Source organism: Lissotriton vulgaris, chromosome 12 (assembly GCF_964263255.1).
Source record: "Lissotriton vulgaris chromosome 12, aLisVul1.2, whole genome shotgun sequence".
In the NCBI taxonomy this organism is placed as follows: Eukaryota; Metazoa; Chordata; class Amphibia; order Caudata; family Salamandridae; genus Lissotriton; species Lissotriton vulgaris.
In genome coordinates this window covers 658,885,026-658,910,122 of record NC_141700.1, presented here as the reverse complement: position 1 = coordinate 658,910,122, position 25,097 = coordinate 658,885,026, and the positions used below count along the sequence as shown (strand labels likewise).

At 44.7% G+C, this 25,097-nt stretch overlaps 1 protein-coding gene across 3 annotated transcripts in view; it reads right to left on the bottom strand.

Annotated features, from left to right (window-relative positions):
* KIAA0513 (KIAA0513 ortholog) overlaps nucleotides 1-25,097 on the bottom strand; it is a 300,297-nt gene that overhangs the window by 30,388 nt on the left and 244,812 nt on the right. The window contains exons 8-11 of one of the 3 annotated variants that reach the window (XM_086945833.1): nucleotides 24,536-24,608; nucleotides 21,984-22,061; nucleotides 8,652-8,681; nucleotides 6,602-6,682 (exon numbers count right to left, since the gene is read on the bottom strand). In XM_086945833.1, coding sequence (XP_086801959.1) covers nucleotides 6,602-6,682; nucleotides 8,652-8,681; nucleotides 21,984-22,061; nucleotides 24,536-24,608 — 262 coding nt within the window. Of the gene's footprint in view, nucleotides 1-6,601; nucleotides 6,683-8,651; nucleotides 8,682-21,983; nucleotides 22,062-24,535; nucleotides 24,612-25,097 lie in introns of all 3 variants that reach the window. The other 2 variants (XM_086945832.1, XM_086945834.1) reach the window with 2 other exon arrangements.

Below are 25,097 nucleotides of genomic sequence, written 5' to 3'. Positions count from 1 at the left end.
CTATTGGCTTTTCCAGGGCTTGTTCCATATCCTTTCTAACATGCTCCACTAGGACACTAGCTAAGGACAGAAGAACCCCCATCTTCAAGGTCGTTCAATCATCCATGGAATGATCACTCTTCCACTGAAGGTTTAAACTCTTCAGAGCTTTATACAATTGAGAAATAAATAAATAAATTACTAGTACCACTTACAGTTTTGCTCATAGAGTCAATGCTGGAAATACAGGGCATCTATCTTGATGCCAGATCCGGCAGACATTACAGAGCCGGACCCGGGATCCAACCAGTCCCAGTGAAACGTGCAGGCTTTGTCCTGGTGCCCACATCAGGACCATTCAGCAGCACGGCACTGTGTGTGCTGTGCATTCAGTCCTGCAAGCGTCACGGGGTGAGGGACGCCTCTAAATTTCAGTTCTAGCTGGCCCAAGATAAATGCCTCAATTTAAGGCTCGACAGCACTCCTTTTACTTGAGTCTTCCTCCTAGCTGGGGGCTAGACCAATGCTTGAAATGGAAAAATAGAAGTGCAGTACCAGCGTACCTACTTGTTTCTGAGAAGTGCTGGTACTCTCCAATTAAAGGTATTGCATTTCTCTTGAAAAGTGCTGGTACTCTCCCTTTCAAAAGAATAAAGTGCCTGTACTCCGTACCGGACAGTACCGGCCCATTTAAAGCACTGGGCTAGACGCAGCTTCAACACATTGGTGCAAGGAAACAAAGACAGCCGGCATGTCACTACACAGGCACTCAACAGATCTAGGATTTAGGGGGACGTGTTGGGTGTTCTAAGCTTTGTATACAAGTGAAATATATATATATAGGCTGTAAGAATGTCAAACTTCGGAGTCACCTTTTGAGTTTTCTAATCTTTGCATGAATGTTATGCATGCACTGTAAGCATGTCAGATACCATTCATATAACACTTACTAATATGTCTTTATAACTGCCCAAATGAACTCTTTTTAGAAACATTGGGGGGAGCAAAACATTAAGGAAAAACACATTATGGCTCTAAACGTATTCTTTTCTGTTTGCGTGTAGCTCCTCGATGCCTGTTCATAACTTAGTAAGTTTAATCAAAAGGATTGTAACTTGCAGTACACCAGCATGTCTGCAGCAGAGGCATTAACCAACTTAGCTATCTGCACAAAATATGACCTGCCTGCTGCAAGCAGTCTTTTGCAGTTGGCAGATTAACCCTCTATTAGATTTTATGATGAGTTAAAGCTGTGGCTAGACTGCATGTAGATCAAGGTATCTTACTCTTTTTATACCACTTATGCTGCTGGGTACATAAAGATCTCTGCAGTAGGAGCTCAACCCCTAATGCTACTTTAAAATACAGCTTATTTACGACAATTAAGTAAACGATAGCAGATTAACTGTCACATTTGTCTTTGTTGCCATTTTGTTTGTGGCAGAGTTTTAAAAAAATGAGTAAAACGAGGGTCAGATTACAACCTTCGAAACACCGTCCCCACTCTAATGTCAGTTTTTTCTCAATTTGTGGTTCCCGTCGTTGATCTTTTTCCAATCGGAGGCCTGCATACGTTCAAATGTAGATATCGTCTGCCACCTAGCGGCTTTGTCAGGAACACACTTGGAAATATAACAGTTTGTCCATATTACCAGCCAGACGTTTTGTTTGGTTACCTATTTAGACCATGCTGTTTTAAGAACAATTGAATGATGTTATGTACAAGCAAAATAGACAAGTATTTGCAATGCAATCGGTCTCGCCTTTGGGACCTTATATGTATTTAGCTATGCAGCACATTAGCCTGGGTGCTGAAACATCTACTGTTCTTTAACATAGAGGGAAAGTAAGCACCAAACTGCGTGGCACGCCAGGTATGGGAACACATGGAGAGAAATATTGCCTTTCAGTGGTAAATGGGATAGTTTAAACCTCTGTTTTTAATATAAATCGGGTCCTTCGGTGGTCGTATCACTGAAAATACAAGTTTAGAAAAAAATATTATTGTCTACAGATGCTTGTAGAAGACAATTTCTATGGACTGGAATCTAGAGAATGCTAAAGAGATTCTGGTATTTTATTGACCTCTGATGGTCTTTTTTTATCAAGAAAGTTAAATAGAGGCAGTTCCAGAAAAAAAAATTCCCTCAGCAGAAAACAATTCTGGTATTTTACTGACCTCTACTGGTTGTTTTCTATCAAGACAGTTAAATAGAGGCAGTTTAACAGAAAAAAAAGTCTGTAAGGTGAAGCAGACAAGTCCTAGGGTTGATATCCAAAGCCCACAAAGTACATACACATATAAGTATATACTAAAATATGTAAGTATATATTAACTATATACAAGAGGTCTTGAACACTCGACCTAAAAAATAACTGGATACGGTAAAAGCACGTCAGAGCAAAGAGAGAGAGCACAGTGCACCAATTAGTATGCGGAGAGCACATGCATTAGTCAAATGCACTTCAAATTGAAAACAACTGACAAACATTTAATATTAAACATTAGCCCCAGTTGACATCATCCCTCACCCTTGACAGCAGGTGGAGGCACTAAATTGTTTCTAAATCTGCCCTATTTGGTAATGTTTCAACCCCCTGAGTCCTCTCTGAGTCTTCCCTAACGAGCCTTTCATTTCAAATCAAACAACCTGGAAGAAACTGAATATTTTCAACCACAATAGGTCCAGTCACATTTTAAACAGAAAGTTTGACGAGGTAGCTTATTTAAAAATATTTATCATTTTGTAAAATGGTCAACACTAATTACAGCATCCACACTAGCTTCTCTATTTGACTTATGCCATAAGACAAATACTCTATTCACTCATGCCACTGTACTACTGCAAAGATTCTCTATTCACTCATGTCACTGCACAACTGCACAGATTGTCTCTGCACTCATGCCACTGCACAGATTCTCTCTTCACTCATGCCACTGCACAACTGCACAGATTCTCTCTTCACTCATGCCACTGCACTACTGCACAGATTCTCTCTTCACTCATCTCACTGTACAGATTCTCTCTTCACTCATGCCACTGCACTACTACAGATTCTCTCTTCACTCATTCCACTACACTACTGCACACATCCTCTCTTCACTCATGCCACTATGCTACTACAGATTCTCTCTTCATTCATGCCACTGCGCTACTGCAGATTTTCTATTCACTCATGCTACTGCACTACTGCAAAGATTCTCTCTTCACTCTTTCCACTGCACTATTGCACACATTCGTTCTTCACTCTTGCCACTGCGTACTGCAAGGACTCTCTATTCACTTGTGCCACTGCACTACTGCATCGATTCTCTATTTATTCATGCCACAGCCCAATTCTCTTTTCACTCATGACACTGCACAGATTCTCTCTTCACTCATGCCACTGTGCTACTGCGCAGATCTCTCTTCACTCATGTCACTGCATTACTGCAAAGATTCTCTATTCACTCATGCCACTACACTACTGCAAAGATTCTCTATTCACGCATGTCACAGCCCAATTCTCTTTTCACTCCTGACACTGCACAGATTATCTCTTCACTCATGCCACTGCACTACTGCACAGACTCTCTCTTCACTCATGCCACTGCACTACTGGAGATTCTCTATATGCCCTCATGCCACTGCACTACTGGAAAGATTCTCTATTCTCTCATGCCACAGCCTAATTCTCTTTTCACTCATGACACTGTACAGATACTCTATTCACTCATGCTACTGCACAGATTTTCTAGTCACTTATGTCACTGCACTACTGCACAAATTCTCTAGTCACTCATGTCGCAGCACAATTCTCTCTTCACTCACGCCACTGCAGTACTGCACAAAATCTCTCTTCACTCATGCCACTGCACAGATACTCACGACACTGCACTACTGCAAAGATTCTCTCTTCACTTATCCCACTGCACTACTGCACAGTTTCTCTCTTCACTTATCCGCACTGCACTACTGCACAGTTTCTCTCTTCACTCATCCCACTACACTACTGCACAGTTTCTCTGTTCACTCATGCCACTGCACTATTGCAAAGATTCTCTTTTCACTCATCCCACTGCACTACTGCACAGTTTCTCTCTTCACTCATGCCACTGCACTGCTGCACAGATTTTCTCTTCACTCATGCCACTGCACTGCTGCACAGATTTTCTCTTCACTGATGCCACTGCACTGCTGCACAGATTTTCTCTTCACTCATGCCACTGCACTACTACACAGATTTTCTCTTCACTCATGCCACTGCGTACTGCACAGACTTTCTATTCACTCATGCCTCTGCATTACTGCAAAGATTCTCTAGTCACTCATGCCACTGTACTACCGCACAGATTCTTTATTCACTCACACCACAGGATGTTTCTGTTTGTGCATGCCACAACACGTCTCTTTTCACACACGCCACTGCACAGATTCCATTTACTCTTGCCACTGCACAGCTTCTCCATTCATAGCTCAGCTCGACCATACACTGAAGACCCTGCACAGATTATTTATCCATTCAAAAAACTGCACATTATACCAGGAGTGACCGCGATCTTACACTGTCCAAACATCCAATCCTCGCAGACTGCACCAGGCTTTTTTGTCTATTGCCCTCCACATGCAGCACTAATGACGCAGCATCTGCTGCAGCTCTTCCAGGCCCATTGCTAGGCAAGCTGTCCCACAAGAGTGCCTGCTATCCCATCGACACTGAAGCCAAGTCCAGGAAAGTCAACAATGATTGTTTACTTGAAGTACCTAGTGTGACTGGTTTCTCTCCTGTCCTGTCTACCTTTAAAGTTACTGAAATTCTGCATTGGTTGAGGGGTGGAAGCAAAGGGTCTCTGGATATGATTGTTAGCCCTGAAGAGCCTGGTGGGAAGGGGTCTGTCATTGTCCATGAGCCTTTGGGCAAAAGTAGCTTTAATCCTGCAGAGCTAGACTGCACCCGCTGGCTTCCTACTCCCCCAACTTGGAAAGACATAAGGTGCTGGGGCAGCTGGCTCTAGCCATCCCAGATGCCCCTGAAACCAAGCACTGACATAGGTAGAACGTCCCTCGCCAACTGTTCCAGGCCTTTAAAGGCAGCACCTTGTGCGCGTTCGCTGCAGCTGTGCAATGGATGAACTATCGGGGCATATGTGGCTGCACTTGGTCACATGAGTTTTTACTACAAAATGTGTCAACTGAAGTTGAGCAGACAGGGATGCACGTGGTATTACATGGCCTTAGCCTATCAACCTGGTCATATGATGCGGCACCTTGAATAAAATTGTTGTTCCGGGCGTGTTATTTTGTATCGGGCAATAGTATGCTTTGCGTAGGTATAAGTAGGCTGTATGTGCTTATGACAGCTTCCCTAAGCGCATAATACATGTGCAGACCTTCTTGTGCTATGTCTGCGAGGAAGAAGATCAAGGGAGACTTCTTCACAAAACATGTCACTGTGGCATAAGCAGTCGCACAAGCCCCCTGGTCAAGTGAGAATGGTGAAGGGGCAGCAGGCTTTGAGCCGGTGGAAGGTCAAAATGGAAAGCTGGTGGAGCGGGTCCTTGAGACGCATTGTTTAGTTCCAGTGTTCCTATTTGTCGCTCTGCTTTTCATTTCTTTTCCTTAGGCTCCATGTGTAGGAGCCATGCCTTACGGTTACTGTGTCTTCGATCTCATCTAAGGTTTCCATTGTGTTCCTCGCTTATTACCTTCTATTGGTATGTAATAAATAAACAAATCTAAATTGGCCTAGTTCCAAGACCCAGATCTTAATAGTGCACCTCTCCATTTTGTTGATAGCCACCATTGCAGGCCCTCGTGCACGCGCTGAAGCATGGCCACATCTATCGGCAGATTGCGTCAACATTTATTGAAGCTGGACCTGCTGCCCTGTTTTTTACAAAACTGGGCAAAAGGTTATGAGATATCACTATTTTCTTTACACGCGCACACTGGAGATATTTGTTTGATCGATTGATAAACCACCAATGGGACAATGCCATTACTTTCAATGGAATGACATTGAGCAAATATGTGGTACATATGAGTGCCTCTTCACTTATCAATTTTATCAATGTGATATTAAGTCAGGAGTACGTTGTACATCTATGTGGCACCCTCTATGACCAGGCATCTTCTAGGCAGTTGGTTGTCTTCTGCCCTGGGGTCATCATGAGGAAAGGGGAGTCTTGTGCAAGCCAGAACACATCTTATCGGAGGGTCCCATCATTGGCGATTTGGAAAGATTGTTCCATAGTTGAGGGGACAAGTCAGAGAAGTTCCTACCTCCCACCATGATTCCTTTGACACAGGAGGACTGCAAGAAACATGTACCTGAAGATCTGAATGGACAGGTGGCTTCAAATAGAAGCAGTTTAATAGAAATGCATTCTGGCCAGCCCCTGATAGGACCCTGGGTGCAAGGCACATGCGTTTGAAGTTAACCTTTTACGGCTAACAAGTATATGGTGGAAATGTGTCCTCTAAGTGAAAGCCGCTGTGCCCATAAAGCTTTAAGTGTCCATCAAACTTTCACTTGCAGAGGACTCAAGTGGGTGATATCAAAATAAGGAATTTGAGTCTTCTTGAAGGAAGCGTTCGGCACTATCACCTATCTACTGGCCCCTTAAAAGATCTTAGCTTACCCCAGCTGGCCGAAGGTGATGTTCTCATTAAATCGCAGGCTGTCGTCTCGCTCCTCCTGAGTCATGTGACACCACTTCTCCCTGCAAACATATGAACAAGACAATGAATCCACAGCACAACTACCCCCAGTATTCTGCTTCAGGCTAAATTCTAAAGTAGATTCTCCTACACCAAGATGCTCTGACCAGCCTCAGAACAATGTAAAGTTGTGAAGGTCAGCCTAGGTTAGCATTTAAGGAGAAGGTGAAAAGGACAGGTGAGTCTCAGAGGGAGAGGAGAATGGTCTCAGAGTAAAGCCAGACATATGGTTAATCACATACAACTACCAAGCAAAGAAAAGGAGAAAAAACTAACCACTGGCAGTAAAGGAAAGGTCAGCAAATCTACTGTTCCAACTTTCTCGTTGCCATTTTAAGGCAATGCAAGGAAAACGAGAAAAAGACATTAAGATCTTGTGCTGTCTTTGTCTCCCTTTTAAGTTTTAAAGTATGGATTTCTTGGTTTAAAGAGAACTAACCATTGGGGAGGTTTTCCTACAGCAATGCATATCCTCCTTTTTTCAAAGGTGGGGTCTGAGTACAAATGGTGGCAGGCTAAATGCATCACACGTTAAGCCTTCCAAGTTTCCAGTCAGAAAACACATTTTGACTAATACTCGTAGAAAGAATGTATTGAATAAAAAAAGAGTATCATGCCAAATTGTTATCAACATCTTGGGATTTTTGTACATTTTTTATACAGTTCTCATTTTCATGAAAGAAAACGCCAGGATTTGGAATTTAGGGTAATGAACTGTTATGGCAGTCCAATGTAACATGCATATTTTAAAAAATGTGTGCTTTACTCTTACTGTGTAAAATTCTGACAAAATGTCCAATAAAGGAAAAATCTGTAAGTTTTATATTTCTGTTCTATCAATGGTCTTCTGGACAACTGCTTTGTCTTAAAAAAATATTTTCGCTGCCAAACACAAAGGGGGTGGGTGGGTCCCTTTGGGACCCCTCCCCCTTTGCGACTGGCTTACGACCAATTTGAAATTGGTGGTAACTGCGATTGTTTAGCAACCACATTTGCATTCGCAAAACAATTGTCCATCTCCCTGTGACTTGTTATTAGGAAGGGGCGCCCTTGGAATGCCTACAGTATCACAGTTCACAACATCAGCTTAGCAGTTGGGTGACCATCACAGTTTTCAAGTGGTCTCTTCCCAGCAAAGCAAGGTCACTGTCGGCAAGGTTGGAACTTTCTGACCCAAAATACCTTAGGTTCAACTTGTGTGAACTGCACTTTTGTCTCCAACTCAAAATGGAAGCTGAAGCAACTTACATTTGAGGTCTTTGGGAAGGTGGGTGCTTACTTCAAAAGTATTGCAATTTCAGAGAAATTATCTTGGTGTGACGAGATGTTTTTGTGGATGGTCCCTGTTGGCCCCCAGGCAACTATAAGAGTAGTTGTTATATTCAGGAGAAAAGTCAACTATTTTAATAGTACGCCTCAAATGTAAACTGGTCACCTAGGTCTGAAGTAAAATTTAAAATGGCTATGATCTAGATAATTCCTAAAGTACTTCATATAACACAAATTCAGCTGAATCTTTAAATATACTCTCACTTGCGCAACATGAACACTGGATTTTAATGCCACTATCAGAAGAGGTACCATCATATTATTGACAAGGAGAGTTTTCTTCTACAGGCAAGGGCTTCTATCAGAACAAAAATCTTCATGCAATGCAGGAAATAGTTAAATAAAAGCTTAATATATTTTAATAAATCCAGAATAAACTTTCAACCATAAGCACTGTGATTTAAGGATGATGACAAAATGCCAGCGTTATAAGTCCACGTCCAGCTCATGTCCAACAAGACTCTTGTGTTTGGCTTTCAGGTCTTCTGTATTACCAAGTTCAACCTGTATTTTGGACACTGAAAAAGCTTCCTGCAACAGGCAGAGAAACGGACTCCAATGGACAACCTGACAAATGTTTAGGGCCCGCAAAACATCAACGCTACAGGAAAGAGCACTAGCAAAGCACAGAGACAGACAGACCTCTTTTCCTCTTCCTCTCCCGCGTTCCCTCTGGAGTAGCAGCAGAAACAAAGTTAACAAAGGTAATACATTAGCGGTCATGCAAGATATATAGATGGAGAGAAGAACAGAGGAGTATGAAAATCATTAAAGGCAGCAAGTAAATTAAAATAAAGACCATCATATTGTCTGTCCACCCTTCCCCGCCCTACATCACTTTCCAATATTTAATAAAGTAGCGTTTCACAGGTTCAAACCCCATAACATGTTCACATTTTCGATCTGAATGGTGTAATCCCCCCAAAACACCTATGACATACATTTATTTGTCTAGTATGAGGCCTTTTATTAGTTGTCCTCTTCCGCTTTACATGGTTATGGTAGTAAAAAGGAATCACCTTACATTGGGTTGGCCAATCTGGGTTTGAAACTCTTAGGGCACTGAGAAACACAGTGCAAAGGTAACAACTAACAGATAACCCCATGTCTGACAAACTTACTATTCACTAAACAAGATGTACGAATGGTTCTCAGCTTAATTCTTTGATTGATCCTACACTTTCAAGCAGCCACTTCAAGCAAAGGTCTAGAGAGTATTAGAAATCCAAACAAAACTTTGGAAAATACAAAAATCCAGCCCAAAGCCTAAAGCTTACTGCTTTGCATATCATAGTAAGACATGGCTGTTGATGGCCATGTGACGTATTAAATGTGGACGTATAAATTACAGCACCATTGCGTCCTAAACAATTCTCTCCAAAAACGATCTCGGTTCCCAAATTACAGTTATCAACCACGCACACCTATGGAGGCACCCTTCCTCTCTTATGAGACCCAATTAATTTTAAGAACACCATCCCCAATTTGCAGAATTTATCTTTGAAAACAAGTATCTACTTCAAGAAAAAAAGCACACTTATCGGATCAAGTAAATCCAGTGCCTTTAGACCTACAGCACACCCAATTTGCTAATTTTTGCTAAAGTACTGTCTTGTGGGCTCTACCATGTACTTACTATGTCAAACTCGCATGCACGTCCCAGTGTTCCAAGCACGTCCCAGGCACCACCCATCAGTTCCTTAAAGAGGAACATCGCCTGAAGAAAAAAAAAAAAGAAGCTCGCCCACTCCTTAGTCTTCCAGCTCCTTCCTTCCTTACCACTTGCTCCCAGTACCTGTTGGACCCCCCAGAAATGGATGGCTACAATATCATTGACAGCCCAGGGTGTTCAAAAGGCCCTTGGAAGTGCCTAGCGAATAAACCAAATGACAACCATTCCGGACAGCTTGGAGCAGCTCCTCCAACACTTGGAAGGTAAAAGCATCTTAGTGATATCAGAAATTGCAGTCTTCGAGTAGGAGATGGGATGCGGAGACACGATTCCTTATTTATGCAGGAAAGTCCTTAGCACTGGGAGAAACGAGATCTAGGCACATTTTTTTCAGTCCTGGAGATGTCTAATACAGTAAAATCCTTGTTTGCTCGATCAAAGAGCTCATATTTACAGATGTATGAAGTAAATTCACCATCAGAGCTGAAACATATAACAATATGGTCGCATCTGGAGGCGTCTCCCTCCAAGGAAGCCATTTTGGAGGTGTACCTCTGGTGAGCCAGCGGTCCAGGAAGGAGGATGGAAGAGAAGAGAAAAAGTGACGCGTTCGTCCCAGGTTCTTCCTGTTACTGACTCAAGTCATTGCATCAGAGGTTTCCTCAAAGAGGAGATGGAGAGGGGTACCGTGAATATGTCCAGATTCGTACTAATTCTTTCCTAAATGATAAGCCATCAAGGGTTTTGTAATGTAAGGAATGCCTGTGTATGGAAAATACTTAATTTCATTGTTTAGTATAACATTCTACGGTTCAAGGCCTTTAAAGGGTGTGGGGTTCAGGCCACTGTGCAATTATTTTGTGCTCCTGTCGACAGTCCTTGGACTGCTTTCTAATATGGTAAACTTTCCAAGATGTCCTTTCATTTGTCTAAACGTTAAAGGACATAGTCCATTTAGAAAGACTGTCGATATGAAAATTAAGACAAAAACACTTTGAGATAAATAACAGTCAGGGGAGGGACTCTAGTGTTTGCTAACGCTGAAGTATGTCTCAAAAATCAACACACTAAAGCAATTAAAAAATGGGTTTCGTTGTTTATACAACTGAACACACTTGGAAAGAATTTTGTAATTTGCAAATAAGGACTAACCTAGCTGCTTGCCTTTTTTGTAACTAGGAAATAAGCTTAATATGCCTCTGGTAAGCTGGTGTGGATCATGTAAGAGAAACTTAGGTAAAATGATCACTTGCTAAAATGTTGTGTCCCCCTGGGACTCGCACTTGGGTACTTGCTTTTGGGGATATAGTCTGTCCTTTGTAGGTACATCTGCCCCATAGCTCCCCAGTGTATGCCAGGTAGATTATCTCCCCTATGCCTGGGTAGGTCAGAATGAGCCTGTGATGATGCCCCCTCAACCACACCCCACCTCCTGCCTTCAGATCATCACTCCTCTCTGGCATCACAAAGACACGGAGGAGCCCTAAGGACACCCTATGAGCGAGGAGAGGGAAACCCTGTCATCCAGTGCTTCTCTTGTTGCCATCTATGGATGATGGAACCTTGTCACCCGCTAGGGTAGCTCCCTTGATGTGCAGGAAATCAACCAGGGGTGTGGTATCGGCTGGACCTGGACACTCAGTGCAAGAAGACTTCCCTGTCTGTAGTCATGCCCTAAAGCTCCATGTAGAAACATATCGGGTATTAAAAGCAGAATGCTCAAATAGAATGCATGAATACCTTGTGTTTCGACAGTTTCCCATCCACAGGTTGCTTTCTACTCAAAAAAGCCCTCCCTCTGTATTCTAAAACTTCTGTAAAATGTCTTAGCTTAAAACTTTCAGTGACTCCCTCCACTTTCTTCCTTGTGGCCCCTCCTTACTTCTATCCTCTGCTTGCCTCTGAGTACAGCCTGCTTTAAGCTGCATGCCCGTCTCCAGGATCTCTTTTACTGTATTTCTGCAAATTGCCCACGCCTCCTTTCATAGATCACACCCTCTCCTTGCTTGAAACCAGATGCTGGCACGATACAGAGACGTAGTTTTGTCCAGCCAATCTGTACATCGCACTGGTCTTTGGCTTAAACTCCCACAGACCCTCATATATACCCTACTAATGATCACACTTAACGCCTATTAATTTCATCTACCGCAAAAAAAAGGGGGGAGAACAAGCGTGGAATGGAGGACTTGGGAGCACAAGACGAATCCCAATAACCACCAATAATCAATAACCCCTCGAATGACCACTAACCTTGGGTTCAGGAGTAGCACGCTACTCACTGTAGTGTAAAGTGCTTCAACTGGAGTAGACAGTGCTATACAAATACAATTAAATTGCATAGGAATACAATACATGCATTGCCCGTTCAAAAGACTGTCTCTAGTTTTCTTATTATGGTTTAGCAGTGGGATTACTAACACTTTTAATAAGTAAGCTACTCTATTGTAATAACTTATTACAGGTGAATTGAAAGATCACACTGCCTGCTATTGAACCAGCAGACGATCTGAAAGGGGAATCACTGAACAGGACTACAACTAGATCTTTAACCAATGAAACGGATAACTAGCTGCTTTGCTCTTTCTTCTGAGCTGCAGGTCCCAACATGCTCAGCTATTAGCTCGTAAAGTTACATATGCAGTGGAATGTATAATACTGCACTGCTGGAGTTCATTACAAGACCGTCAGAATCTATCCGCACATTACCACACATTTTGAACCACAGCAACTTGTCAAAGGGCCAAATTAAACGGATTACAATATATTTTGTATCAATTTTGTGGCACATGTTAGTGCTTTTGTTTTCACAGTACCGTTTTTACATTTATGCTAACATCTGTAACAGTCATAACTCTTTTTTAAGGAGCACGAGGACAAGGGTTTGGTTTAGATTTTTGAGGAAAGGTGAATGATGCAGCCATCTATTATAGGGGATAATATAGCTTCCATTTGGTAGCAAGCGCTATATAAATGCAAACCTTTTTCCCCTCCTCTATCCCTCCACTACCCTTCTCAATCCAAATAACTGACTAACATATCCACCGCTCAAATTACTTTCATATTTCACTATACTAATTCACCACTAATCCTTTATGGGTTCTAGAGTAGCGTGATACTCGCCGAAAAAGCACTTTGACGCCTCGTCAGGGGTAGTAAGCTCTATATAAATGCAATTACAAAACAATACAATACAGGGTAAGGATCTTGCAGGTCACTGAGGACTTCTACCACTTTAAAATGGAGCTCGGACTGTGCACTCGGCTCTCTGGAGCTCGGCCTGTGGACTCGACTCCCTGGTGCTCGGCCTGTACATTCAGCTCTCTGGAGCTCTGCCTGTGCACTTGGCTCTCTGGAGCTCAGCCTGTGCACTTGGCTCCCTGGAGCTCAGCCTGTGCACTTGGCTCCCTGGAGCTCAGCCTGTGCACTCGGCTCCCTGGTGATCAGCCTATGGACTCGGCTCCCTGGTACTCAGCCTATGGACTCGGCTCCCTGGTGCTCAGCCTATGGACTCGGCTCCCTGGTGCTCAGCCTGTGGACTCGGCTCCCTGGTGCTCAGCCTGTGGACTCGGCTCCCTGGTGCTCGGCTCTGTGGTGCTCGGCCTGTGGACTCAGCTCCCTGGTGCTCGGCCTGCGGACTCGGCTCTCTGGAGCTCCGCCTGTGCATTCTGCTCTCTGGAGCTCTGCCTGTGCACTTGGCTCTCTGGAGCTCAGCCTGTGCACTTGGCTCTCTGGAGCTCAGCCTGTGCACTTGGCTCCCTGGTGCTCAGCCTGTGCACTTGGCTCCCTGGTGCTCAGCCTATGGACTCGGCTCCCTGGTGCTCAGCCTTTGGACTCGGCTCCCTGGTGCTCGGCCTGTGGACTCCGCTCTCTGGAGCTCGGCCTGTGCATTCGGCTCTCTGGAGCTCCGACTGTGCACTTGGCTCTATGGAGCTCGGCCTGTGCACTCGGCTCTCTGGAGCTCAGCCTGTGCACTTGGCTCCCTGGTGCTCAGCCTATGGACTCGGCTCCCTGGTGCTCAGCCTGTGGACTCGGCTCCCTGGTGCTCAGCCTGTGGACTCAGCTCCCTGGTGCTCGGCCTGTGGACTCGGCTCTCTGGAGCTCCGCCTGTGCATTCGGCTCTCTGGAGCTCCGCCTGTGCACTCGGCTCTCTGGAGCTCGGCCTGTGCACTTGGCTCTATGGAGCTCGGCCTGTGCACTCGGTTCACTGGAGCTCAGCCTTTGGACTTGGCTGTCTGGAGCTCGGACTGCGCACTTGGCTCCCTTCTGCTCGGCCTGTGGACTCGGCTCCCTGGTGCTCGGCCTGTGGACTCGGCTCCCTGGAGCTCGGCTTGTGGATTCGGCTCTCTGGAACTCGGCCTGTGCACTCGGCTCTCTGGAGCTCGGCCTGTGCACTCGGCTCACTGGAGCTCGGCCTGTGCACTCGGCTCACTGGAGCTCAGCCTGTGCAATCGGCTCTCTAGAGCTCGGCCTGTGCACTCAGCTCTCTGGAGCTCGGCCTGTGACTTAGCTCTCTGGAGCCCAGCCTGTGCCGGCTCTCTGGAGCTCGACCTGTGCACTCAATTCACTGGAGCTCGGCCTGTGCACTCGGCTCACTGGAGCTCGGCCTGTGCACTCGGCTCACTGGAGCTCGGCCTGTGCACTCGGCTCACTGGAGCTCGGCCTGTGCACTCGGCTCTCTGGAGCTCGGCCTGTGCACTCGGCTCACTGGAGCTCGGCCTGTGCACTCGGCTCTCTGGAGCTCGGACTGTGCACTCGGCTCTCTGGAGCTTGGCCTGTGCACTTGGCTCCCTGGTGCTCGGCCTGTGGACTTAGCTCTTTGGAGCTCGGCCTGTGCACTCGGCTCACTGGAGCTCGGCCTGTGCACTCGGCTTTCTGGAGCTCGGCCTGTGCACTTGGCTCCCTGGTGCTCGGCCTGTGGACTTAGCTCTCTGTAAGGTTAAGGAACTCCTTGGTGACTTGCAAAATCGTTGACATGTACAAAAGAAGGTACTGTATCTGTTCTATGAGGCTCATTACGAGTCAGACAGAGCAGCATTTCTGGGCAAGTTGCCACTCAGCTCGATCCCGACAAGCCCAGTGTTCCGACAACCATTTTCCCAGGTTTTGGAGCACTAGGCCCAATTTTACTGGCCGGTAATACCACATTAGACTTTGGTTGCAATAGCCAGTTTTGAGCAGGTTGTAAGTGAATACGATAAACCCTTTGGGATAGGATATTCCCCATTTGGAGGAATTTAACTTATAATTGCTTGTTATTTGCATGGTGCTTTCGCCAGGGAGTAGCTTCCATTGGTGCAGCAGGTGCAGTGGCACCCGGGCCCAGAACTCGGAGATGCCCAATTTACCCTGACTTCTATAAAGCGCTCTGATACCCTTTTGGGCCATGTTCACGCTATACACAACGTTTTAAATAAAAATAAATAAATCATTGCTGTGTATTACTACTCCAACACCTGAGTCAACGGGTCCATTTTCCTGTCTTGCTCCTGGCATGCTTGCCACTGGTTACTGCACTGCAGCTGTAAATTCAGATTCGTGTCGGGCGCTGCTGGAAGGGCAGCGCGCAGCCCGTTTGAAACAGCGTGAAGTCGGTCACACCCGAGCTGACGGCGAACACCACTCGGTTGTGAAAGGGTATTAATAGCCAGGCGCCAAAGGCGAGGAATACGCACCTTTCAAATTCACACACGTTTGCAAAGGCAAAAGAAAATGGATTGTCCTGTGATGCGCCGCGCTTCATTAAAGAAACCGGGAGCAGTAACCTCTCGTCGAGCTGCTCAAAGGTTAGACGCAACCTTCGCCCTCCATGTCCCCCCGGACTCCTTCGCGCACACACGGATTTAATTTCTGATTTATCTACGGCACCGTACCCTGCCTCGAAGCCCTCAACAGACTCCGTGGGCGCTGTGAAATCAGCACCAGCGCTTTAAATACCCAAGGCCCTCGCCGTGGTTTAGAGAACGCGTCGGGTTTCTAAGGGCAGGTTTTTAAAGTTAAAACAGAGCCGAAGGAAGGAAAAGGGAGAGTTCCCTTGTGGAATCAGAAAATTTTATTTATTTCGATTTCGAGCTTCGGGTTGGTCTGCAGCAATGCCTTTCGGCTGCAGCCAGGACGTCTAGGCCGGCGGGGTTCTTGTTATTTCTTATCGTGTAAGCTTTGACGTCAGCACTGACTGCATCGTGATTAGAATGACTGCGGCGTGATTAAAAGGACCGCGACGCTCTGCAAAATGCACTGCGAGTGTGCCAAGTGCGTAATGTTTTACGCGCGAGAGCCAACACTTGTGCAGTCGCCTGCCGCCGCCGGCGCTGTCAAAACCCGGCTTTGCCCCGTTATGGCTGCACCTCTGGTCTCTTCATGGTCAGGGCTGTCGACTTTGGAGATATGCAACCAGGTTCTAGTCCCAGCATCAGCTCAACGCCCTGCGACACTGGGCAAAATCATCTAATGTCTCCGTGCCTAAAAAACACAAAATATGAATGTGGCCCCGTGGCTCCCCTTTCTGCTGTTCTCTCTTTTGTTTTGGGTAAAAAAAATATCTTGGGTCCATATCAGACAGGATGCATTACAGGGTCTGCGCTACAGCACGCCCTCAACTAAGTGTGCCGGGCACAGCCTGGGTGAGTGCACCCTATTGCAATTAATACACTGCCCTAATAACTGCCCTGAGCATAGCCACAAATTTGAACCTGTCTTTGGGGCACGCATTAGTGAAGCATGGGCAGACCCGCCGTTTGAAGCCGAGTTAGCCTATAACAGTGCTTGTGGCAACACAGCCTGCATTCAAATAGGGCAGCGATCCTCCTGTAGGCAGGGCTGGATTGGCCGTAGTGGGCATCGGGTGTTTGGCCAAGAGGCTGGAAGGGTGGGGGCTGGCTTTGAAGAGGTGTGGACCCATTTTGTTAGTGGGGGTCGGTTTTGCAGCGATGCTACTATGTCAGTCCCCAGTAACAAAAGCATCAGTGTTGGGGCCGGTTCTGCTACGCATTAGTGCTTCAGGCTTGCACCCCCTCCCCATTCAGGGGTGGTGGCCGGCCCAACAAAATTGCCAGAGCTGCTTTGGGTTCCCAGTCAGGCCCTGCCTGTAGGGGAGTACAGCTAGTGAATGTTCCCACCTTCAGAGGGCTGCCTGGAGGGTCCATAGGACCTCGTTTGCTTCCTTCAAAGGGGCCGCCTCTTGTGCCACACTGACTGCGCGCCACCTCTTTGGAACGCATCGTTGTATGCTCCCGACAGCCTCTTAGGCTCTGCACCCGCATCAATTTTCAGAGCAGAGGCAACGTGTTTTCTCATTTGCATCGATCAACGCCACCATTCCAAAGTGGGAATGCCCCTTGAGGTTATACTGGTGCTACATGCTGACCCGTATCATCAGTATTCCTAAAGGGGGCACATATGCATCTGCAGCCCTTTCGGTGATTCCAAAGTGCCCTGCAGGCCTTAAAAATTAGACGCGAACACCCTATACACATTTGAAATTATGGCCTCCGGTCTCCAAAATGGATGGCTGATGCCCACCACAGCAAACACCACAACAAATTAAGCAAGGACTGCTTTCAAGCAGGCAGTTCCTCATTCAGTGCTCTAAATTTGCAATTCATTTAAACTGGGGGCAGGCAGGGGTCCAAGAGCCTGCCTTTATTTGTAGACAGCCCATGGGCCAGAGTCTGTAGATGCCCAATGTTGGGTATACGTAGGCTGCCCTGTTGTTGATGTTTATTTTTTGTGGATTTCAGTGGTGTTTTCTCAGTGTTTTTCAAACCAGTTGAAATCAGTGCTTATCAGTGTTTATTCAGCTACCTAACTTCCAAAATAGACAACAAATTGTTTTTCCAATGTTTTCAAAACATGGTGATTTTAGCATTGATTGTTATAAAGCACATACTTAATTTAAATATTAAACTTATTTTAGACTGTTTAAAGAATAGGAAGTGTGTATTGCACTCGCACTCATATTATTATCCTCTCACATCTCATTACTTCTCACACTCACTTTGTTAGGACTATCTGCTCAATAGGACTATTAATGGATTTAAAAAGTAAGAGTGCTACATTAAAATGGCTTGTACTAATTCCAGTTGGGGTATTCACTTACTCCTTACTGAATATTATTACATGGTAGGGTGGTCAACCCTGCCAATAGCATATTAACTTGTGAAACCTTTACAATTGTGGATTACACCAGATTGATTTGAAGCCCTGCGTTCTAACGCACCTCAAACCAATGCTTTTCTGCACTGTTTGCTGGACTACATTAAGTTGATGCTGCTGTTGTTGTGTGGGCATTCATAGCTGCCAAGTGTGCCCATGGCAAATGCCTTACTTTAACTAAGTCCAATCTTTTAACAGACATCATATTGTATGCTGGGACTTGACATTTTGTGCTTATAATTTTAACTGTGTGGTAAAAAAAAAACACACCAATAAAGAGAATTTGAGTAAAAAGCCAGGATTAGATGTAAGTATCACACATAACAACGGGATACCTTGCAGCTATGAATGTCGCTGGTATGCGGAAAGTCTTGAGTCATGTGTATGGTGACTGCACTGTTTTAAGAGGTACCTGTCACTACAACTTGAACTCAATGTTTAAACCCTGGAGTTGAACTACTCTCAATTCTGACTTGTTAGACAATGGGCCAATGTTTCCATGGTTTTGCTCATACTATGTATGTGGGTAAATGTGATAGTACATACTTGCAAAGATTCCTAAAATCTAGCCACTTCACCAATCGGGGAATTAATTAAATGCTGCCAAAAAGTCAAATATGATTTTAATATTCCCAAGATGAGGGCTGTTTCCCTTTTTGGTGGGGTTTTAATAGTTACTATAGGTTTACACCTAGAACAGAACAGCCTAAGTATACACAGAAGTGTCAGTCATGGACTTCGTTTGGGGGTACCCATGGGGTCATTGGTCATGAAGGCTGTGGCACAAACAGAAAGCGAATACAATTTTTTGAGTGATGCTTACTTTGAGTTGTTCCCAAATCTTTCCCTTCCTTTAGCCCTAAAAACTCCAAACAGGAGGCTGCTTAGGGTCTATGGGTCAGGCAAGACATCAATACGGTACTGAAACCGCCTTGTCAGCGGTTACCGAGGAGTCACGAAGGATACTAGATCAGGGAGGATCAGTGGCAGTGATCCTCCTTGATTTAAGTGCAGCCTTCGATACGGTCAGCTATGCCACCTTGCTGAACCGTCTATATAACATCGGTGTATCAGGCGAGGCATTGAGATGGTTCGACTCCTTCCTGACCAATAGATCTTTTCAGATCTTTGACGGGGAAACAGTGTCAGCCAGCAAACCACTAAGTTGTGGAGTGACGCAGGGCTCCTCCTTGAGCCCTGCGTTGTTCAACGTATACATGAAACCACTGGCTAGGGTCGTCGAACCCCACGGCATCAAAATCATATCGTATGCCGACGATACCCAGCTAGTGGTTTCGCTGGCACAAGAGAGCAACAGGCAAACTCCGGAAGGCCTGCTGAGATGTTTAGAGGATGTCAAGGAGTGGATGACTACCTCCTCCCTCAAACTAAACGGAGATAAAACTGAGTTCATGCTCCTGGGACCAACCTCACCAGTGCCTTTCACTTCCTTATGGCCCCCCTGTCTGGGTCCCCCTCCCACCCCTAAGGAAAGTGTAAAGAGCCTAGGAGTCTGGCTGGACAAAAATCTCTCTTTCTCCACCCAGGCCACCAAGTTGTCCGCCACATGTTTTGGCTTACTCAGAACTCTGAGGAAAGTCCTCCCGCTTCTACCATTAGAAGCCAAACAGGTGGCAGTGCAAGGCCTGATCCAGTCCCGTCTAGATTCGAACAACGCCCTATATGTGGGGGCCCCTGAGATGACTCTTCGGAAGTTGCAGGTGGTACAGAACTGTGCAGCCCGCACCCTGCTACAGATCCCACGCACCCAGTCAGCTAGACTCGGACTAAAAAGTTTACACTGGTTACCAGTAAGGCAGAGAGTGGCATTTAAGGCGCTCTGTATCGCCCATTGGGCCTTCTGGAAAACAGGCCCAGCAATCAATGACAAGCTAGTCATTCCGTATCACCCATACAGAAACCTTCGCTCCACAGAGGCTTTCCTGGCGATGGTACCCAGAGTAAGGAGAGCTAGGGCCGGAGGCAGGATGTTCTCCCTGAACACCTCGAAATTGTGGAATGCTCTTCCTCTACAACTCCGGTCCAACTCGAACCTGCTCTCATTCCGCAAACAACTGAAAACCCTACTGTTTGCCAAACCCACCGAGTTCTAATCTCTTCTGCACCGCCCATCTCTGTCTACTTACTCAGCGCTTGGACGCCCGTGGGCAGCAATCACGCTTAACAAATCCATATACAATACAATACAATATCAACCCGGTGATGCTATCAGGGGATGTGTAATGTCATTTTCACAACCTCTGCCATTCTGGTGAGATAATGTCTTTGGTCTATGGTATTACTCTGCAGTCTAGATCTTATGCTAGAAACATGTGGCCCAGCTGCAAACAATATTTTGAAATAATTTGAATCAGTAATATCAAACCATCTATGATTTTATAGGCAGCTTGGTTCCAATATTATTTATTAGTTCCTAGATTTCCTTGTGCTCAAACATCATACCAAGATGACTATCTAGTGAGTTTAGGTTGATTAATAGACACACTTTTCAAGTAAGAGACTAAAGCAACACCTCATTGGTAGGCTTCATAAGGAGGTTTGTTTAAATGAGATTGTTTAGTTCAAGTAGATCTAGTTCTTGTCGGAGTACAGTCTGTAAAATCTTCCAGAATGTAGATGCTTTATTATGGACTGCGGAGGTAATTGGAGTTCCCAAATCCAGTTGCCCAGGTAGAGAATATCAGATTTCTAACGGGCAGGAGGAAGCGACAAGCTAAGCATGCTGCAGTATACAAAGGGTGGTTGATGGTTCTTGCTGAAGGAAGGTTGGCACTCTCTCCAGAGTATGGCTGCTGCAGTAGTAAAAGTCTGGGTGCTGACATTTGTAGGCAGATGGTCTGCAAACCATTACAGAGAATGGCCACATTGGTCGTGTAGGCCCAGTTGTAGGTTTTTGTCCGATCATAGTCAGCAGGTTGTTCCAGAATCTAGGTTCCTCAGCAGAGATGTTTTGGTTCCTGCCTAAAGATATTGTTGCTCTTCTACAGCCTATTTCCTAGAGGCTGATCAGTATAGTGTTCCAGAGCCTGGCTGCTGTAATAGAGAAGCACTAGTTTCTGAATATGTATTAAATGCTGGTCCCTGCTATTGGAGAGTTTTGATGCTGCAGTGGACAAGACCCGGATTATGATTCTCGTTTGAGAATATTCTGTAGTCTTTTCCATATGATTTGTGTTGTGGGAGAAAAGGTGTAGTGTTCCTTGTGTTCAACTAGTCTGCATTGTGGGACCACAAGCACTTTTTGTGTCTAGGAAGACTGTAATGCTTTTGTGAGTGGAATGGGTGTTTCCATATTCTCAATCAGATTAACAGCTTTGCAGGTCGATGAGATGCCACCTATTTGATATGCTGGTAGGTGCCCTGAGTTTCTTGTAATCTGGCTAATTCAGAATCCCACTTTATAGTTTATTTAAACATTTATACCATAAGGTAAAAAAACAATATCACACTTATCTTTTGCAATGCATTTTTAATAGTGTCCCTGAACAATTTAACAAGGCTGAAATTAATCATGCAGAGTTCTTCGGTCTGCAAACATCAAGTTTAAACAAAGCTAAAATAGTTGTGCTTTACAATGTAACACCAGCCTATAAAGCGTGCAATCAACATAGGAGAAGCAGTGTAAAATGGAGTAAAAACAAGACTGCGCAGAATTCCAATACTGCCTGTGTATTTGTGAGAAGTGAGAAGTTTGGGATCTTTGCACCACTTCACCCAAGAGTTAAATTCCACACAAAAAATGTTTTTGCAAGAGTATTCACCAGTTGTGTTTTACTCCCTAAAAAACTATTTTTTTAACACATTTTCGAAAACGTCCGTACTGATCACAGGACAAGTGGTACAACTTCACCACCTCCAGCAAAGCCCTACAAACTGAAATGCCTTTGCATGCACTACTTTACTAAAGAATACATTGCAGACAATGCAGTATAAGTAAAACAGAATGAAAATCTGAAGGTAAAACACTACTGAGTTTCTTTTATTCTGCCATACCACCACACCTTCACCATCAGTAACACGTTCAAGCTCTGGCACAACAGCCAACAACTGGGTCATGCTTCGGGAGTCTGCACTCATCCGATTGGCCAGAAGCCATACCGAACGCAGGCCTTGCAGTTACTTCTTACCTGGTGGTTGGTGACCTCTTCCTTCTCTCACAATGGACAGCATCGAAAAAAGCAGCATTCCAAAACCGTAAAGTATGCCTACAAGACAATAAAACCTATTACAACAAGACTTTCATCACACAGGATTATGTAGAGCAGTTAATTCCTTTAACTAGGTCAGCCTACTTGTCCGATGTACAAAAATAATCGCCTCAACCAATCAGATATTTATTACTCAAGGAAATGCATTAGTGAACCCATGAGGAACAATGTGATTTAACTCATGTTTATACACTTTCCGTCATGTACCTAATAAATTAAAGGTGCCTTAATCTTTCACCACAATACAGAGCAAAAATATATGCTATAGAACAAGACGCTTTTAGAGGCGGTACTTAGAGCTTCATTCAATGTCTTCAGTTCCAGGCTGGAGAGGTGGTATTACTCATCCATTCATCCTTTAACCCACTCACCCATCCACCTTTCCTTTCACCCTACCATTCCTTCACCCACTCATCCATCCATACTTTCATCCCACATCCTTTCACCTTCTCATTGACTCATCTATTAATCTTTCCCTTTTCTATCACTCCATCCATCTTTTCTCCTTTTAGTGTTAATTATGAGCTTTTATCTGCAAAGTTGCAGATAATGAGGCCAAAAAAGAACGTCACCCCTGTTGTAGCTGCTAAACTTGGGGGATTCACTACGCCCCTGGGACTAGGGCCACTTCTTCCATTGAGACAATGACTGTTATTCACAGGGTTGGAGGTGAAAGTGTTCAGACCTTTTGCTTTCAGCTTCTTGTACCTTGGTGATGACTAAAGCATTCATTGATTGCTAGGGATATTGAATTCATTGTAGGAATGCAAGGGATCTTAAAGGTGTTGTGCTTTCTCCTCCTGCAGAGAATCCCCCCTCATTTAAGAACAAGAATAAAACTTGAAAGGGATTCAGATACTTCGGGAACACAGAGCCTTCTTATCCACCTATGAAACCTCGGCCCTGCAGTTTTAGGAACCAGTTGAGATAAGGAGGGAATTAATATCTTAGGGGCACAGGCATGAAAGTTACATTTTGCGATTACCAAATAGCGATTTTTAAGAAATTGCTATTTGGTAATCGCAAAATCCAATGCATCAAAAAAGGCTGAAAATAGCAATTTTCTGATTGCGATTCCTGAAGAATTGCAAACGCAATTAGGGAATCACAAATTAGGTAATGCAAAGGCAAGGGTGCCCCGGGGCCTAAGGCGCCCCTGAGGTGCCAATAACAAAAAGCAGGTGCACATGTAAGGCACACACATGGCCTAGGGGCATGTGAGCGCCACATGGCACTTTGAAAAATGCAGTTTTGTGCATTTTCAAATTATGCACATATTAATTGAACTTGAAGTTGATACTAATTAGTTTCCTAAATGCAGGGTTCGCATATAGGAAAGGCTTCTTGCATATGCATTAGACAATCGCAAATTGCGATTCCCTAAATTGTGAATCTGAAAAACTTTCATGCATTGCAAAAGGCCATTTTGCGATCGCAAACGGCTGATTTTTGCAAATCTCACTGTTTGCGATCGCAAAATACCTTGATGCATGTGCCACTTAATCCTCTGGGTGCAACACACAAGGTGTCCCTGCTGTAAATCATCCACAAAAGAAAGCACCTGCAAAGGTATCCCATGTGTGCTTAAAGTCTCTTTAAAAAAAGGCATTCCATTTTGCAGGCTTCTGAAAAATTGGACTTTGACATGGGTGCATTACCCACTTTTTGAAAGGAGTCCATGGGAGGCAGGCTCAGGGCATTTGAAAGTCATGCATGAACTTTCAGCTATACAATATGTAGTATGATTTGTCTATCTGGCACACGCACAAGGTGGCCCTATAGGCACACAGTTTAAAGGGAGATCCTACCAATAATCGGGGAGAGAATGTGGCCTAACGGCTAGGGCGGTCGGCCTCAGAGCTGGGGAGCTAGGCTCGAGTCTCGGCAGGGACGCTCAACATTCTGTGATTCTGGGCAAATCACTTAATCTCCCCGTGCCTATCAAAAATGAATGTGTCTGTCTGTAACGTAACTGGGGCTCATGTAAAGAGCTCCGATACATCTGGGTCTAGTTCGCACTATATAAATCGGCCCCCAAAAAATAATCGATTCTTCTGAACTTAACTCAATGCGCTTTATGCCTAAACAAAATCACTTCTTATAAATCAAATTACATATTTAATTGGAAGAAATGTACAAAAAAGTACTAATAGTTAGGTACAACAAACTCAGCCAATACTAAAATAAACATTATTTTCCAGACTGTCTGGGTATTGGAATTACTTTACTCCACTTCATTGTTAGCCATCTATCCCTGGAATAGGAAGAGATTGGGAGCTGCAAAAAAGAGCTACTGAAGAGCACTCCATGTCTTCATCCCTGTTAGGTTCTCACTCTTGCCTCATGTCGGTATTACATTCAATCATGTCAGACATCAAATATGGTAACATTCAGGACATGTTGGTGGGACTTAGAGGCCTCACTCCAGCCACTAGTACAGCAAAACAAGAAGGGCATAAGATTAACTTTACCAGATTGGCTGCTGCTTTAGGTGGGTGTAAAGATAGATCTTCTCTCCTTTAGTCTTCTCTGGACTCTGCACGGCTGCTGGGGATAAAAAACAAGGCACCGGGGTTCAAGTAGACCAAAAGGCAAGAATTCAACACACTACATAATGTTCAATCCTTCCATCAATGCTGCAACAAGGGTTCACTACTATTCTAATGCTCTCCAAACTTGAATGATAAATTGAAGCGCATGTTAGGACAGTGGTCATTTGTAGAATACATCAAAGTGTGAGATTATTAAAATGATGTTCAACATATAGCTTTAAAGAGTAAAAATTGGAAAGAGAGAGAGAGAAAGTGGTAAAAAAAACATTGTAGTGATATTTAAAACAAATTTTAAACATATGAAAACTGGACAGGAAATTGTCACTTTTTAGACAGAGTTTTTCCAGAGGGCTTCTGCACCCGAAGGCACCCTGGCGATTGAAGTGAATTTCCAAAGAGAAAGCAAAGCTCATCGCAAGCAAAAGGGCCACGCTTTCAGGCCCTTCCCTAAATTTAAACAGTACTCTTTCTTGTCTAATGG